The sequence below is a fragment of the Perissodus microlepis genome, chromosome 15 (genome assembly GCF_051167445.1).
Source record: "Perissodus microlepis isolate ML-2025 ecotype Zambia chromosome 15, ASM5116744v1, whole genome shotgun sequence".
Lineage (NCBI taxonomy): Eukaryota > Metazoa > Chordata > Actinopteri > Cichliformes > Cichlidae > Perissodus > Perissodus microlepis.
The window spans coordinates 12,785,700-12,803,440 of NC_140475.1; the positions used below are offsets into that span (position 1 = coordinate 12,785,700).

General features: G+C 38.2%; 3 protein-coding genes across 4 annotated transcripts; all 3 read left to right on the forward strand.

Moving 5' to 3' along the window:
* Nucleotides 1-3,739: 3,739 nt before the first annotated feature.
* Nucleotides 3,740-7,126, forward strand: LOC146371847 (uncharacterized). The gene is made up of 2 exons (XM_084954118.1): nt 3,740-3,850; nt 6,011-7,126. The coding sequence occupies exon 2, from the start codon at nt 6,073-6,075 to the stop codon at nt 6,430-6,432; it is 360 nt and encodes a 119-aa protein (XP_084810244.1). The 5' UTR covers nt 3,740-3,850; nt 6,011-6,072; the 3' UTR covers nt 6,433-7,126.
* A 709-nt stretch (nt 7,127-7,835) lies between these two features.
* Nucleotides 7,836-13,432, forward strand: paplnb (papilin b, proteoglycan-like sulfated glycoprotein). Of its 2 annotated transcripts, none has more exons than XM_084954116.1 (12): nt 7,836-8,051; nt 8,392-8,501; nt 8,695-8,755; nt 8,845-8,947; nt 9,018-9,145; nt 9,628-9,948; nt 10,269-10,445; nt 10,522-10,672; nt 10,758-10,838; nt 12,086-12,239; nt 12,367-12,442; nt 12,823-13,432. In XM_084954116.1, the coding sequence occupies exons 1-12, from the start codon at nt 7,995-7,997 to the stop codon at nt 13,102-13,104; spliced, it is 1,701 nt and encodes a 566-aa protein (XP_084810242.1). In that variant the 5' UTR covers nt 7,836-7,994; the 3' UTR covers nt 13,105-13,432. The 2 variants fall into 2 exon arrangements, with proteins under 2 accessions (XP_084810242.1, XP_084810243.1); XM_084954117.1 differs by having other exon boundaries at nt 12,826-13,432.
* Nucleotides 13,433-14,118: 686 nt separating this feature from the next.
* Nucleotides 14,119-17,643, forward strand: erh (ERH mRNA splicing and mitosis factor). Its single transcript, XM_084953105.1, has 4 exons — nt 14,119-14,267; nt 14,717-14,804; nt 16,041-16,161; nt 16,259-17,643. Exons 1-4 carry the CDS (start codon nt 14,265-14,267, stop codon nt 16,365-16,367), a joined length of 321 nt encoding a protein of 106 aa, XP_084809231.1. The 5' UTR covers nt 14,119-14,264; the 3' UTR covers nt 16,368-17,643.
* The last annotated feature ends 98 nt before the right edge of the window (nt 17,644-17,741 follow it).

The window sequence follows — 17,741 nt, forward strand, 5'->3', positions numbered from 1 at the left end:
ACTTGTCATGAAAAAGGCCCAGATGCTTCACTTGATGGACAGTCTGGACACATTAGCCATTCAAAATGGACACAAGTCATGAGAAGGTCAACTTGATGCCTTCAACCTTGCATGAAATCCCTGCAATTTCCCTGCAAAGTCTTTGATGAGAATCATTACTGTTTGCTCTGATTTTTTTCTAGCCTGGTTCACTGATCAGGTCACGCAGTAAGAGCCAGTTTTATCATTTCTATTTATGGTAATGCCTCCAACTAGCACAGCTATAGTCTTTAAACCAAATCTCCTTTTCAACAATGGCATCATCTCAAAGCACATTACTTTTCAGTTTCAACATTTGCCAAAAGTAGCAGAAATCACACATTTTCATCATCTGGGCCTTTTGTTTTAGGCAAAGAAGGAGGGAAATATTTGAAGCTTCCCATTCCAGGGAACATTTTGTAACAATCAGGTTTCTGAGCAGTGTCCAGCAGACTTCACATTGTTTCTCTAAGGGGGAGAAAGAAATTCTCTGGCATCATATGAAAGCGGGGGAGGCCTGATTGGAACATTAGCTATTCATGCACTTGTACTTCCCTGGGGGGACGGGATCGGGAATCCCACCCATTTACCAGAAAACGAGAACGTCTCAAGGAAACTGATCCCGATCTGATGGATCTGGGTGGAGCTCTGTTAAGCTGTTTTTCCTTTCACTTTTAGACCAAATCTTTTTCAGAATGTAATATTCTAAAAAATTACTTCTTTCTTTTTAAGATATTTAGCTGAAACTCCTTTACAGAGCTGACTGACAGTTGACTGACAAGTCAAAATTTAAATTAAAAGAGAGAAAAAAGTTCAAATCTAGTTCTTTTCCCTTCTTGATTTTTTTTGTATGATCATTTTCATCTACAAAAACCTAATTAACCAGCCGATACATTAAATAGTCTGTGAAAACAAATACAAACAAAGCATATATTTAGTATTTATTCTGTTTCTATCCCACACATCAAGCGAGCACAGAGTAAAATGAGCATTCATTCAGGGTTGGGCTCTGGATGTACCTCTGTTTCTCTTTTTGGTACTGGGCATGTTTGTATGCATACAATGAGTTAATCAGGGCATTTACTGTATCCTTCTTCAGTTGCTTGCTTGTGAGTTGTTCATCATTCAGTTTTGTAGTCAATAACTGAAAAGCATGCTCTGTTGTGTTGAGATCAGGTGACCCACTTGGTCACTGAAGAATATATCATTTCTTTGTCTTGAGAAACTCCTGCTTTTGCGGTATGCTTTGGATTGTTATCCATTTGCGATGTGAAGAGTTGTGTTCAGTTTTGTAGCATTTAGCTGAATGTGAGCAGAGAGTATAACTCTGTACATGTCACAATTCATCGTTCACATCATCAACGGCTGTTTTATCCTCTTTGCAGACCTCTTTCCATTCATGAAGCCTTCTCTAGATCGTAAACTATGACATGTCTACCTCCTATAAAGCATTCTTGATTTGTTGTGAAGCAGTTTTCCTTAACCATGGAAATAATTCTGTCATCATCCACGTCTGAGGTATTTCAGTCCTTCTGGTGTTGCTGAGCTGACCACTTCTTTTTAAGAATGTAGAAGATTGCTGATTTGGCCGCTACTGAATCTTCCAATGAATAGCCATGAAATGCAAGTTCAATATGTGGAATCACCTCCATTTCTTTTATCTGCCTAATTTGTCATGGAATAATGAGAGAAATTGCCCCTTTTGCTGTGAATTGTCTAATTACATGTTAGCCTCTGAAAAATGGGTCCTATGTCTAAAAATGGCCATATATTTCTTGCCCATTTACACCAATGAGGTGCCATAAATAGTGTAGGAATTCTGTGTGTCAAAGACCCTGAACCCTCCAAGGCCCTAAGGACCGAAGGCACGCGTGAGCCACTGCCTCGTAACTTTCCTTTTTCTTCAGTGACAGAGAGCCTATTTATGCCCGCATTTTGAGAATAAATCACATTTGGGAAACATTTTCATGAAACTTTTTCTTCCTTTATGAGCAGTGATGATAGCGGCCTCTCTGAAGGCATATGCAGACAAATCCAGAGTTTGTGTTCAGATTGTTTGTGCAAATCCAAGACAGTGAGAGATAAGGACAGAGACAGAACGGCTGAGACAAATGTGCATCCACATAATCCACGTAAATTGTTTTACCTAGACTGAATACTAGACAGATAGACGAATGAACAAGGTGCCAGAAAGTCCCAAGGTTTTGAAAACTGATATTATCACCACCACCTTACTTGATAAACCTCAGCCACCTAATGTTCAAGGTAAACAAAATCAGCCTTCAGGAATTTCCCCTTTCACATAAACTTATTATTCAAACCAGATCAAATCCACTTTTTTGTTTCTTCCTCTTTTATTTTTTATTTTTTTGCAGTTTCTTTGTGGTTTACTTGCAGTTAGTGCGCTACCAATCAGACATACAAATGCTATGTTAATTGATACATTTATATACTGTTGTAAAGAGGGGTTCAGCCACGGTCAGACATCTGAAGGGTCAGGGGGTTGTTGCAAGTATGTTTCTGTTAAACCTCCAAGAGTGAATCTATTTTCTGAGGCACCTCTGACACTCATCTAGACCTCAACAATGCCCCCTTTCTCCTCTCTGCCTCACGCTTGGCTGGCCTCTCTGAATACGACCCAGGGTGAAATAATCCATACTCCTGATCCCCCACACAGCACTTACATAAAGAGCACCCACCTAACCACACATGCAAAGCTACACATTTTAGTCCTTAAATGTTTTTAGGAGCTCATTGAAACACATGCATAACCTCGTATAGAGTTGGCAGCCGCCTGCAACTTTAAACCTCAACAAACTATAATTGAGAATTCACATTCGCAAAGGACAATAAATAAAGCACACATAAAAAACGAGTTGGTGCACATAAAAGATACAGAAAAAGTGTATCTCAACCTTCCTTTCTTCCACAGAAGTGTATGGAAAACTTAGCTAAAAGCGCCATCATGTGGAAACGTTTGGAAATACACAGACTTTACCTTCAACACTTTCAGCTTTACACACACACACACACACACACACACACACACACACACACACACACACACACACACACACACACACACACACACACACCATAACCATAGTATCTAGTTTCTTTGGATTATTGTAAAGTAAAAAAATAAATAAATAAAGGTGAGGATGCATTAGCGCACGCAGCATGGGTATCTTACACATCTGTGATGTTTCATTCAGATGACATTACCAAGCCACTTTCTGCATGCATTACATTTTTATGGCTCCAGAGTAAGGATCCGGGTGCTTTGGAGCATTATATGAAATGCCAAAGGAGACCTGAAACTCCTGAGCAGCTGAAATCTTACACCAAGCAAGAATGAGAAAACATGTTACTGTCAAAAATAGAGCTTAGTATTTAGCATTAACAGTTACAGAAGGGTTTCAACATTTCATATGCTGTCCCATTTTAAATATAGGGATCACCGGAATTTGAAATCATTGCATTAAATTTCCACAAACCATTATGATTTTACACGGACCCAGCATGTTTTGAAAATGTGGTTGTGAATGAAGAAATAAACTAAAATAAACTGCAACATGTTCATCATGATGTTGCCTCTGAAAAGTAAAAGGTATCTGTCCTTTACAACTAAATGTTCTGTGTTGATAACGTACAGCAGGGTTTAGCCCTAAATAGCACCATTGTGGGCATCATAGCACAGAGGGAGTGAGTTAGGAGGAGGGCAGGCCTGCTGCACTCTGGCTGGGATCCATATTTAACACATAATCTATATTATCTTTAGTCTGCATGTTGACACATTCCGGATACGCTCAGTAAATAACCACAGAGACAAGTAAGACTTCATTTTCTTGTATTTCGCTGATGGGAAATTTTAATAGTTTATTGATATGTTTTGTTGAATACTATAATGAATACTTTGCTTGATTTTTATTTTATTGATCGTTTTTTGTCTGTTTTTGTCTCTTCATGCTTTAGTGAAGAACTGATGAGGGTCTTTTTCCTCCTGATCTGTCATACCAGTATTTTTTGTGAGCTTTTGCTTTGAAAAATTAAATCTGCCACCTCATAAATACGAAGCAATATTTTTTGAGTAAAATGCAACTCAGATATTCAAATACATGAAATTAAAGGTTTACTTATTCAAATAATTGATCATTAAGGCAACTGTACTTGGCATAAACTTTAAGAGTACAAGTGAATTTAATTTGACCAGATTCCATTAAATGTAACATTTTATATTGTACTTATGCAACAAAATTACATCAGTACATAAAATTTACATGTAATTTAATTGCTTAAAGTCACACACACACACACACACACACACACACACACACACACACACACACACACACACACACATATATATATATATATATATATATATGAATGCTGTTTTCTGGCATCATACTGTCTGCAAATGTTTATTTTATAACAAGACAGCTGTTGTCTTTGTTGTCTAGGTAATGTGTCCTGAACCGATTCATTAATAATTCATTACTTTTCTTTTGAAACTTACACCCTTGTATTTTACACCACTCTCAGAGTAAGGGTATCCCCCTGACATTGGCCTCTATCGAGCAAGTTGTCATGTTTTGATAAGAGACCGAGGGTGGTGAGGTCATCGTCTAGACTCCTTATCTTTACAGCCATTTAAAGGGTAGGAACCTTTGGTGGCTCTTTAACACATTTTTGAACATGTGGATTTCGTCACTGTTTTAATGCATTTAACTATTTAATTCTTTAAAGACTTTAAAATTGATTGAGTGTATATTTTAAAAATCGAATCTTTTAAAAAATTAAAAATAGGAAAGAATACTTTTGTTTGTTTGTTTTACAGCACTAAATATTTTCGTATCCAAAGACTTATTATTACTTTCCTTGTGTTTTCACCTGTCTCATCACTTTTCCCTCCCTTTTCTACGTAGCCCTTGTGGTTTCCCGTTCTTTTCCCCGTCACCTCTGTTTATTGCCAGCTTTCTTTGGATCTTCTCTGACGTTTGCGCCAGAAAACTCCGGGAAGATGATTATACACTGTTTTATTTTAGGCTGTTTATTTTTGGGATAACCAACGTAAAAGAATAGTGGTGATGCCTTTGGTTCAGGCTGTGAAACGATCACTTTACACTTTTAGAGAGGTCCCAAAAATTCATTGCATTGACAGCACGCCGGTGCATTAGTGCATACTGTTGGCCTGCTCATCTGTAAAGTTTCCATTACTACTGAACAATATGCAGTTTTTTAGAGTAACTGCTGGCATTTGCCTGTAATTCCTTAATGTAAAAGAATGGTCCAAGCCACATTCTGCATTTATCCAAATGGCATGTGACATTTCAAACTGACTTGCAGTAGTATAGCTCCACGTGTCTTCAATAGTTCAGCTTATATTATAACGCGCATATGACTGTGTGCATGTGTGTCAAGGCAGAGGACGAGGTTAATCCATCTGCTCAGACAGCCGAAGGAGTAAATAGTCTCAATTTGGGAGGAGGGAAGAAACACATAATCTCATGTCCCGCCTGCCCCTCATCGAAGCCGGCAGCAGTTTGGACTAGGGGGTGTGGGTGTGGGTGGAGTAGGGGGTTATAGCTTGGTATAGCCATGTCAGTGAAAGGGCACTTGGATACACATAAAACACATACAACTATACACACATACACCCAGGGCCGCCTCCAGAATTTTTTCATGGGGTGGCCATATAGGAGTCACTGAAAATATTGGGGTGGTACACCAAAAATAGCATTTCCAGTTTTATTATGCTGTTGTCAAATATTAATTACTTGAAAAATATAGCAAAAAACAGAGTAAGAAAAGAATGATATGCCTAGTTAATTTCCTGCTATTAAAGTTGATAGATGGAAATGCATTTTTCATTCCCTGTGAAGAGCTTAGATCTGCATCTTTGACCTTTCTCACCCAAATTGAATAATTTCTTTGCAGTTGAACCTATCACAGCTATTGGCTACAGCTAAATGCTTCCCTTTTCTTCCAGAAAACTGCTACACTGAAGACTGACTTGAGTATCAGGTGACTGAAAGTTGCTACAACACGAGGATGGAGACAGAACCAAATCCAGAAGAAGGAGCCAGCGCTCCAGACAATTCCAAGGAAGAAGGAAGTCTGGACACGTCAGGGTTTGAAACAACTGCTGAGCGTCTGGTGGAGCTGATAAACAGCATGGAGGTGATGCTTTTGGACGTGGAGCAGTTGAGGACCACCTGCAGCGAACAGGTTTCTGAGCTGACGCATGCGGCAGCAGACCTCAGGAAACAGCAAGAGGACCTTAAAGAGAGCTACTCCGAGCTGTCCCGAGAAATACAGGAAATCGTGGAATCAATGGACGACCTGTTCAGCACCAAGAGTGCCTTTGAACCTCAAGAGAAGCAAACACAGAAACTGAACCAGCAGCTTTGAGGGACAAAAAGTGACTGGCAGATTTTGCTTCTCTTTGTAGAGTTTTTGGGATTGTGGTTTTGAGTTTGGATGCTTACATTTTGAATGGATGGGTCGGTGATGGGGCGAGATGCTGAAGTTTGACATTGCTGAATCGTGCTTTCTTGTCTTTGTGAAGATTTTTGTCATTGATTGCTAAGTCTAGCAACAACAATATTTTTTCTTATTTTAATAATATAATATCACTGACTTTATATATATATATATATATATATATATATATATATATATGAATGCTGGATTTTCCCTTAAAATAATAGTTTCATTTAAACATTAACAATATGAACCCAACAAAGGCACAGTTTATTGCCTTTCTTTTTTGTTTGATTGCTATGTACTTGCATCTTAAAGGCGATGACAAGAGACTATAACTTAAAGCCTATGCTGCCATTTAACTAAAGATTTACTATCAAGCTTGCTGTGATTATTTCCCCCCCCCCTATATGATATACTATTATATACTCACATTCTGTTTTGATTATATAGTTTTCTCTTGTCAGCCTCAACGGCTCCTCTAGTATTGCAGCTCATTGGCACAGGAATGTTGATGTTCACTGATTCCCGGTGTTCCTTGTCCTCCATGCTATGTTCACATCCAGGCCATGCTCCACTGTGGTTTCTTGCTAAAATAAAACTAAATAGAGCTTTAAACCTATGTTTACCTCCCACTAGCTCCCCTGTTGTGATTTACTCGTCTGTATTTAGTGGTTACAGGATGTGTGAAGGAGACAATCAATGGTGAGACACTTCAGAAAAGGCAATCAATGGAAAATTCTCTTTCACACTGAATCACGTTTTAGTGCGCTTCACAAATAATACAACTTTAAGATATGTTGCAGAGACGTATTTAAATTGCATGTGATGACATATGTAACCTCCTTTATATTATGAAATGAACCAAACTTTGATGATGTTCCATTTCTGCATGAATCTATACATTGCCTCTACATTTGCATAATTTCTGTACCTCCAAAACATTTGTGTGAATAAAAAGACTTGATGTAAATTAACAACATGAGTCTCAGTACGTGGGAGTTCTAACTTCAGACATTCTGCTCCAGCAAGAAACGTATTTATGATCAAAACAGAACAAAAAAATAGAAAACCAGTGTTTCTCTTAGTGGTTGAAATCTGACACTTTATGGGCTGTGGTGTCAGTAAGCGGTGAGAGGGTGATGGAAGAAGAAATGCTGTGTGTCGTTGCCTGCTGTCACTGCTGAAGTGCACATCCCACCGTGCAGCTAGTCAGCAAGCTGGGAATTCACTTCAATCAGGTAATTCAGTAAAAAGATTTTACATGTTTTTTTTATCTAGCTTTTCATTTGTATTTGCATGGAATAGATACTTGTTAATACTTTAGCAGGTGTCCTGAGGGACTCGGGTTTCATCTGATACACATTAATCTGTTAATGGATGAATGAACTGCACGCACATCATTTGTGTTAAATGGAATTTCTTGCACTGTAAGTTGCGTTAATTAATTGCTATCCTCGTCAGTAGTTCAGCAGTGGCTTAAGGTGAACATGAACATCCTGCAAGTCCTGGGACTCCTACAGCTGCTGGCTGTACCTGCTTTTACAGTGAGTTTTTTATGTTAACAATATTAATAGTGTTGTATTATTACAGATTCATATCAACAGTACCTTATGACACAGGAAGATATTCCTTTGATTTTATTTATTTATTTTTAAGTGGTAAATGATTTATTTTCTGATGTGCAGGCATGATTAGTTCAATGTGTCACAGAACAGGTTTGTAAAAATGTTGTGTAATGTATAAGTGTTAGTTTGTGGCTACTTTTTTTAGTGCGACTTGCATGCTTTTAGTGTGTGAGTTAGGGATTTGTGTCGGGTCCTGATGTCCCATGTGGGAGCACAGCATGTTCCAGAGCCTGACTTTGAGTTTCTCTTATTTGCTTAGTTGACACGTTCGACCCACGACTACTGGGGTGAGTTTGGAGCCTATGGACCCTGCAGCCGCAGCTGTGGCACAGGGGTGGCAGTGAGAACCAGGAAATGTATTAGTTCAAGGTAGGGCAAAGAAATGCATGGAGTAAAGAGCCTCATATTTATATTCATTGCTATTGTGTTTTGAATATATGAACTTAAGGTAATTTTGTATTCATTTGTAACATTACAAAAGACTCTTCTTATATCGTTTTTAATTTGTGTCTTTTTTAACACTTAAGTGTGCAAATGCCATTTATTTCATTTCCTTCTGCAGGACAGATGGTGGACATAACTGCATAGGATCCTCCAAATCATTCCGCACCTGCAATACACATGTAATTATCCTTTAAACCCATTTAAAAATACTTGCACAAAGAGAAAATAGATAGTATCTTGTTTATATATTAGATTTCCTGTCATGCAGGAATGCCCAGTGAGCTCGAGGGATTTCAGGGAGGAGCAGTGCTCCCAGTTTGACAGAATGGACTTTAATGGAAAACGCTACACATGGTTGCCTTATTGTGGAGGTACATGTACGATATGTACAAAAATATTTAAGTGTTTTTAGGTTTGTGACTCCCTAACCTTTTCTAGCAGCTAATCCATGTGAGCTCAACTGTGTCCCGAGAGGAGAGGATTTCTTTTACCGACACAGAACTGCAGTGGTAGATGGGACCCCGTGCTACGTGGGCCGCAGTGATATCTGTGTGGATGGTGTCTGCAGGGTGAGATTTGGAGCTGCAGATTAGACCTATGCATGTGACTCTTACTTAGTTTGAATATTTGGGTTTCAATGTACCAAATGATCCAAGAGCAGGGTGTGATGCTAGAATAGAGCATAAAAATGAATCTAAATAAGGTCGAAAGACCATCTGTATATTTTTTACTTTTAAAGATGCAGATTGTTCAAAGCAAAGAACAAAATTATTTTCTTTATTGCTAACTCTTGTTTGTCAGCCAGATTTAGAAAAAAAAGATTGTTGAAGTTAAAGGTAGAAAAAGAATACATAAGATATTTCATTTGTTATCCTTAAAGTGGAAACTAGGCCCCTGTCTTTGACTGTGGATGCAGTCTTTTAGTTTTCTTTTAGTCATAGAGAATTTTACTCTCCTAAAAGGGGATTTATAGGACTCTTTTCACTTTTGTAATACCTGTTGGTTCTTTTTCTTATAGTTATTTCCTAATAATTTGTCTTTTTTTTTTTAGATACTGACCCGTGGAGAGTTTATGGGCTTGGATGAAGACACTAACTCAGTACACTCCTCTGCTCCAGTTGTTGTTGCTGCTCCTCGTCCAAGAGAGACATTCACATATGTCTATAGAGCTAGTGTGTTTGGCGAGTGCTCTGCCTCGTGCAGCGGAGGCATGCAGCATCGTAGTGTGGAGTGTGTAGTTGAGGACGCAGTGAACCCCCGTGTGGTCGACGAGACTTACTGCATTGCCCAGCGCCTGCAACGGCCACGGAGTCAGCAGGCCTGCAACATGCATCCATGTACTGCAGAGTACAGCGTGTCCAGCTTCAGTGGAGTATGTCTCCTACAGTTAAAAACTATCATATTTGAACTATCCTAATGATATGAAACAGAATGAGAGCAGGATTTATGGTATTTAAGTTGATAGTATTTAAGGTAATATTAATCCGACTATGATTTTCAAATCTGTAAAAACAGAAAAACACACTAGTTATGTCTACTTAGACCATCTTTGCCTTTTTAATTTTTTTTGGCTGATACAACACCTACCTTGGATAGAGTATGACCTTGTTCATATATGATTGTTACACTGCTTGTATTTATCAACTCAAATCAGTTAAAAATATTAACTAAATTGTTGCATTTGATGGTCAGTGTTCAGCAACCTGTGGAGAAGGACAGCAGACAAGGGAAGTTGTTTGCGTTGGACCAGGAGGCGAACATCTGCCTGATCATGCATGTAGTGGACTGGTTCGACCTCCTGCTGTCCAGGCCTGCCGCAGACCTGCCTGTTACACACGCATAACCTGGCATATGACAGAGTACGGCCTGGTAAGGGAACAGAAAGCCAAAAAAAGTTTTAATTGTTATTTTCCTTTCCGCGTTACTATCTTTGTTTATCTCGCAGTGTTCGAGAAGTTGTGGTGGTGGTGTGAGGGAGAGGAGAGTTGCCTGTTTTGACACAGATTTGAACCCCTACCCTGAAGATCGTTGTGGGTTAGCTCACAGACCACATTCTGTGGAGGAATGCAACACGCAGCCCTGCCCTGGGGTGCAAAGTGAGTGACATCTGAATGCAGCAAGTTCTGATAATTTTTACTTCTATTTATTTATTTTATATTGTCAACCTTGTTTCTTTTCCAGCGGCCCCAAGTGTGCAGGACCCAAGGCCAGGTGGAAGCACTATTAGAGGATTTGTGCCCCATATTCCAGAAGAACCTTCAGGTATGAAGAGTGCAATATACGGAAATGTTACCATCTTTCTTTGCATGGTTGAGCATGCAATTTCTTTATATGTGGCACTACAACATAAGATCACCGTTGTCTGTAATAGAACCTCATAGAATCATATCATCCCAATAGAGCACTTTTCTCTCAGACTGCAGGCTTGCTTGTGGTTTCTAGAGATTTTAAAATCAGAATGGGAGGCAGAGCCTTCAGCATTCAGGTCCCAGTTTGGAATTCAGGAACCAGGTCCCAGTTTGGATTTGGGGGAAGTTTACTTTAAAGACTAAGCTCAAAATGTTATTTTTTGATGAAGCTTATAGTTGAGGCTGGGTTGGCTGACCCTGAAGCAGATTGTAGCTATACTGCTATAGGGCACAGACTGCTTCAAGAACTTGTCTACTCACCTCTTTTCATTGCCCACATGTTTACACACCACTGCAGCACCAAATTTGTGTCTTCTCTGTCCCGTAGTCTGTATTTAGTCCTGTCTCTATGCTCTTACCCACTATTGCAAAATGGTTGTTCATATAGGGTTGTTTGATTTTTGGGGTTTGCTTTATAGTACAAAGCTCCTTCAGGCATTTTTTCTTGTGATTTGGTACTACTGAATTGAATTGAACTAATTTGAACTGAACTGATATTACAGTGCTGAATAATGAATTAATGAACATTTAGAGACACCCACACAGACGTAGCAGTGTTTCACAACTCAGAGTGCATTTTATATATGTGAAATCAAAGCCACTGTAAAAAAAAAAAAAAAAAAAAAAAAGTTTCTTAAGGCGCAGACAGTAATTTTAGTATTGTAACACAGTTGAGGTTTCTTCATGCAATAAAGATAATGTACGCTTTCGGCATGTTGTAATTGTTGCTGTCTAGACTATGACTGTGCTGCCCTCCCATTGCCTTCTTGTATTTCATAGACAAACAGAAAATTCCAGACTTGTTTTAGCCTAATTTCCAACTTAGATAACTGGAGGTAAGCCACAAGCTCAAACACAGCCATTTCTTTTTCCTTCTACGAAGCGTTTTCTGTATTATAAAAGCTGTTGTTTTTTTTTAAACTAAAAACAACAACAACAACAACAAACTTTTCATGACTTATCTTTTATTACCTACAAAGAATGACCTGGATGACTGAGAACCTACACAGACTTATTAAGAAATGTTATTCAAAAGCTTTTAAAATTAGAAAGGGATGCATGCATACAGTATATTTGACCTCATTTGTTTACTTGCTTTAGTTTCAAGGCCAGCTACAAACAGTGTGTATGACTCTTACCCTAATGAGGTGAGACCTCACTGTACGCAGTCCCCTTACGGCTGCTGTCCTGATGGCCGTACCTCTGCCACGGGGCCCAGGAACCTGGGATGCTCACAGGAATGTGTCCGCACTAGGTAACATGAATACCTCTAAACACTATTTTGCAGAAAATGCAGACGAAAGTGATGTGAAAGTGTAGAGAAAAATTTTCCCCATTTTCAAACTGAAATTAAAAAAGAAAAATCATCGTCTCTGTTTTAGGTATGGCTGTTGTTTGGATGGGGTGACACCCGCTCAAGGATTCGGACAGGCTGGGTGTCCTGAGTACCAGACTGTGGTAGGAATCACATTATTAACTGATTTTATGAGCCAGTCACAGTTAACCTTTCTGAATAATATAACAGCTGTGTATATAACTCTAGTGATGACCTTCACTTAGTAACAAAGTATTTGCCAAGTTTACTAAATTTGAGTGTTCACCAAAAAGATATGGTCAAATAGAAGCACTACAGGGATAAAATATCATGTGTTTTTAGAGCATTATTCACAATAACAACCATAAGAAAGTATCTTTGTCTCTGCAAAACAATTATATAATCATATATGTAACGCTTAATATTTCTTTCACCATTTAAAATGTCTAACAATTGCAGCTCTTTTTCTGCAGACCACACTACAAATATAATGTATATATTGCTTTGTTTTCTCCTATATCAGCAGCACCCATCACCCACTCCTCCATCCACTGGCAATTTGTGCTCCCTGCCTCGTGATGAGGGCCCCTGTGAGACCTGGACGGTCCGGTTCTGCTATAATCCTGCCACTGCCAAGTGTACCGAGTTCTGGTATGGAGGCTGCCAGGGCAATCCCAACAACTTTGTGTCCCTGGAGGCATGCCAACGAGAGTGTGGAGGTGTGGCGAGGGTGCCTGTATCCACATCTCCAAGAGAAACTACAAGGACAGCGACACTCAGGGACCTTCTGAGAGCAAGGCCATAACCACACATGTCACTGATATCTCCAAAAGTGCCCAGTCATGCTCTCTGTTTGAAGAAAATCAAGTGATTTTGGTACACAAATGTAGCCTATAGTATACACACCAAATAAAGAAAAAAAGAACAACAAACCACATTACACATTTCATTTAAAAATATGATTTACCATCACAAATATTATAGCTATTGGTCCTGGTTTCACTGTCTTTCAGTTTGTTTTTGTGATCTCCACTATGTCAGTGTATGTGTTGTTGCCCTGTAGGTCGGGATTAAAACAAAAAATTATTTCATTGTAATTACTCAAATTAAATCATATATCCAATTAATAAATGTTCAGCTATGTTGTAATTTTGAAAAAAAATTGCTTTATTTGCATCTTCATTTCTTGTAGGGCATCATTACTGACATGTCAATACACGAGCAGGATAATAGTAAAAGCTACTCAGAGGTGCTCCCAAGTTCACAAGGGGTCACCACAACAGCTAGCTCCACTTGTATGCTGGATGTCTTTCTTGATGCAGACCTGAAGGGTTTTGTGTGTCCTCCCAGGGATGAACCAGAGATCTCTCTATGTTAAGTGAATGTGTAAACAGCAAAACAATATAATGACTACAATTTAAATTTACATTTTTTCCCCATTAAATAATTAGCAAGTGAGTTCACAAACTCATTAGAAAAGTCATTTATTGGGTGGCCGTTTCCCCACAAACTTCTGTACAACCAGAAGTCTTTTATGCAGGAGACTTGCAGGGGCTGACAAAGCTTTCAGCCCCTACTGGCCATTAAAAGTAAGGCAGCTTTAGAGCGCTTCTCTGCTGGCTACACTTTTCAGATGCACAACCTGGGTCCATTTAAATAATGTCTATGATAATTAAAAAAAGAGAATTTAGACAAAATAATGTGTACCTTTACAAACAAAGTCTGCTGAAAAAAAAAATCTCATTTTAATCATTACTGTTGCATTATCGGACTTTTATTTTGAAGCAAAAATTATACTTTGAAGGGACTCGATTTTACAACCGGAAGAGGTCTTTTTCACTTCCCCTTATTTTCTTTTAGCCCAAACAGCTACATCGCACGGGGTTCTGAGAAGTTACACTGAATACGAGTTTTTTTCAGTTTTGCATAGACAGTAAATAGCGAGGCTTTGCGTTGAAAACAGAGATGGTAAGTGTGTTTTATTTTACATCTAAATAGCTAATAATTCTAAGTTTAGGCCACACTAGCTTGTGCTAATCACACACAGCTAAGCTAATAAGCTTCGAGGCTAACGCTTTGCTATTCTTATCAAACACGCATTTTTGCCCACCGCTTCGTTGTTTCTTAAAACTTATTTTCACCATCTAATCAAATTGCATATTTTTATCAAATTGCATATTTTTATTAATGTGGCTGAAGTAACGTTAAGGTGGATGTTTTGTAAAAGACTGATGAAGTCGGTGGTCTGCAGCTGAATGACCATCCTTACACTGGTGTTGGAAAATGTCTGGGCAGAAGGTTACACAAGTCTCAAAAACTCGCAAAAAACTCGCATCAGCTGCCCAATTAAGGTGCTTTGGTTTGACACAGAGAAACTACGTGGTGGTGTGTATTAAACATTATCAATCATTTTACAGTCGCACACAATTTTGCTTGTCCAACCAACCAAGAGACCAGAGGGCCGCACATACGCTGACTATGAGTCAGTTAATGAATGCATGGAGGGTGAGTCTGTTTAATGTTTTCATTCATAAATCATCTCGCAGTTTTTTTTTTTAAATATTTACTTTCAGTGTAACAAGTAGTAGTAGCAGATGCAATTTTATTGAATTCATCATCTATTGTGATTCCTCATTCTTTTAAAGGATATTTTTCTCATAGTAAATACATACGAATGATAGGCCAGTGAATAATAAATTAATCCTAGTACCAAGTATTGTCTGTGTATGGGATTATGTGGTTCAGCTTAATTTGTGGAGAAAAAAACAAAAACCCAGACTGACAGTAATCACTTTCTAGTTTCTGGAAAGTAAAAAAGAAAACATTAGAAAAGACATATATATTAATTATGTGACTCTCTTTAAACTATGGACTCAGGAAACATAAAATTCTTTTATGTCAACATCCTTTTTATATAGCACAAATAACATGTAAACTTACTATAAAAGTTTAAAAATAACTACAAAAAAACTTAATAAAAGAATACAAAAGGTTTTATATCTTTTTTTGAATGTTGACACAGCTCAAATTGACCTCAGGTCAGCAGGCAGCTTGTCCCAAAGAACAGGATGACTGTGACTGAAAGCACTCTCAGCACACAGACTAAAAGTATACACTGGAAACCATTTGCTTTACATTAATGGGTTTTGAACTGCAGTTGAGCTCTATTGAACAGAGATTAATCAAGGTTCACTTACACAAAGAATAATCATTAGTATGATATTCAGAACTGACTGCGATTAAAAATACGTACATTTACTCAAGTTATCCATTCCGTAGTAATGGGGTTATCATATACCTTTTAATGCCTTTATTATCTGTAAAGTAAGAGGTGTTTACAATTGTGTTGTGTGTCTTGAACTGCAGTATACACTTTTCAGATTCAGACTACTGTATTAATCCCAGAGGAAATGATGTGGTCACAGTTGCTTCAAGACAGTAAGAACAGTAAATAACAGATTAACGTACCAGTTAAATACAAGGTATTTCAAAATAGCTCTAATAAATACAGATACAAATACAGAAAGTGACGCCAAAGGTTTGTTTGTTTTCACTTATTACTTTATTCCCTTTTTTAGGGCCTCTTTATTTATCTTGTCTTTCTCTTTCAGTGATTACTGTACACCGTAAAGTCTATGCAAATTACTCTTGTTTTTTTGCTGTTTTAACTTTTTCCTGTAGATTGCATTTTGTTGTTGTTGTTTTTGCTTCCATTCAGCATGTTATTTGCCTCTTCCCCAGGTGTTTGCAAAATGTATGAAGAGCACCTCAAGAGGATGAATCCAAACAGTCCCTCCATTACTTATGACATTAGTCAGTTGTTCGACTTTATTGATGACTTGGCAGATCTGAGCTGTCTCGTGTAAGTATAATTAGCTGTGTATGAATTTGAATGCAGCACAACATTCCCTTTGGATGCATTGGTCACGTTTCAATAAAATATTTTACTTTTTATACAGATACAGAGCTGACACTCAAACATATCAACCATACAACAAAGACTGGATTAAGGAGAAGATATACGTCCTCTTACGGCGTCAGGCTCAGCAAGCAGCTAAGTCAGTTTGACAGGGGGAATTCTTTCATATTGTACCAAACATGAGGAAGAGAGATTGGGGGGAAAAATTGGGGGATGTGAAAAAATTTGGGGATTTTCTTTTTGGAAATGTCATCCTTGGCAGCATGTGTTTGTGTTTGTAATTTGTAACGCAAAGCCCTTTTCAGACATGGTTCCACCACTGTGCTTAAGTGACGGCACTTTTTCCATTCAGGCCACTTTTTGCAGCTTCATTCAGACACGTAAGCTCTTTTCACATGTGCACTGCAGCCTGATGTCTTTCTTGACATTACCTGAGAGAGGTGCATGTAAGAACACAAATGTGTGATGCAGTTGGATTGGACATAAAATGGATTTCAGCCAGGAACAAAATTCATGTAATGCGCATAGGAACTTAGTAGTCATATTGTGTCCTTTCTATAGGATATTGTAATAATGCAGCTCCCTCACCTAAACCACATGGAAGGCTTGCTTTTGTGTTACATGTGAGAAAGAACTTTACACAATGTCCTGATATGCCTGTTCCAACATTTTAAGTTTGTGTGTGAAAACGGCTATACTGGCAACTGTGGCAAAAGTGTCATTGATCTCGCAGGACATTTGCCATACATGAATTCATTCGTATTCATTACCTTTTGGAAGTAATACATAAAAAATAACTGATGAGGTTAGTCATTTAATTATGAATCTGACGTGTGCCATCAAAAAAGACTACATGTATGAAAAGGGCTTCTTTTCTTTTTCTTTGTAAAGACTGCATTGCCCATTTAACAAAGGGAATGTTTTCACATCGTTTTCATTGGCAAAAGAGGTTTGGAATAATTGGGGTGAAACTGTACATTTTGGGCTTTATACTGAAAAATTGGGTCATGGTTGGGAACCTGCATGTTTAAGTTGTTACACTATGATGGGAAGAATGGAGAAATACTCCACGGGGTAGAAAAACTTTTTTTGTGTGTTTTTCAGTTTCCCTAAAAGTTATGTGAATTTTATTTCATTTTTTTCCCTATGTACATTTTCCTGGGTGGTTGAATTTCAAGATGTTGTGGATTTTGAAAGCAGCCGTTTTATTTTTGAAGTAGATCAGTGGCTGAAGACTGGTGATCACATGACGACCCAGGATATTTGTTACTATAATTAATGGACGTTTCTGAGTTTCATTATGTTTTAAAAGCCCACCATTGTGATATAAAACGTTTTTGTAATCCTGCTGTTTTGCATAACAACTGATTTCAACTCTGCATTTCTGTTTTCTTTTATTGAAACAAAATAAACGATTGTTTCTGACTGGTGTCCACTCATGTATTTGCGACCATTAGTGCGATGAACACTGAATTTTTATACACAATGATAGTGTGGCTGGCAGGTAAGTATCGCAAAAGTTA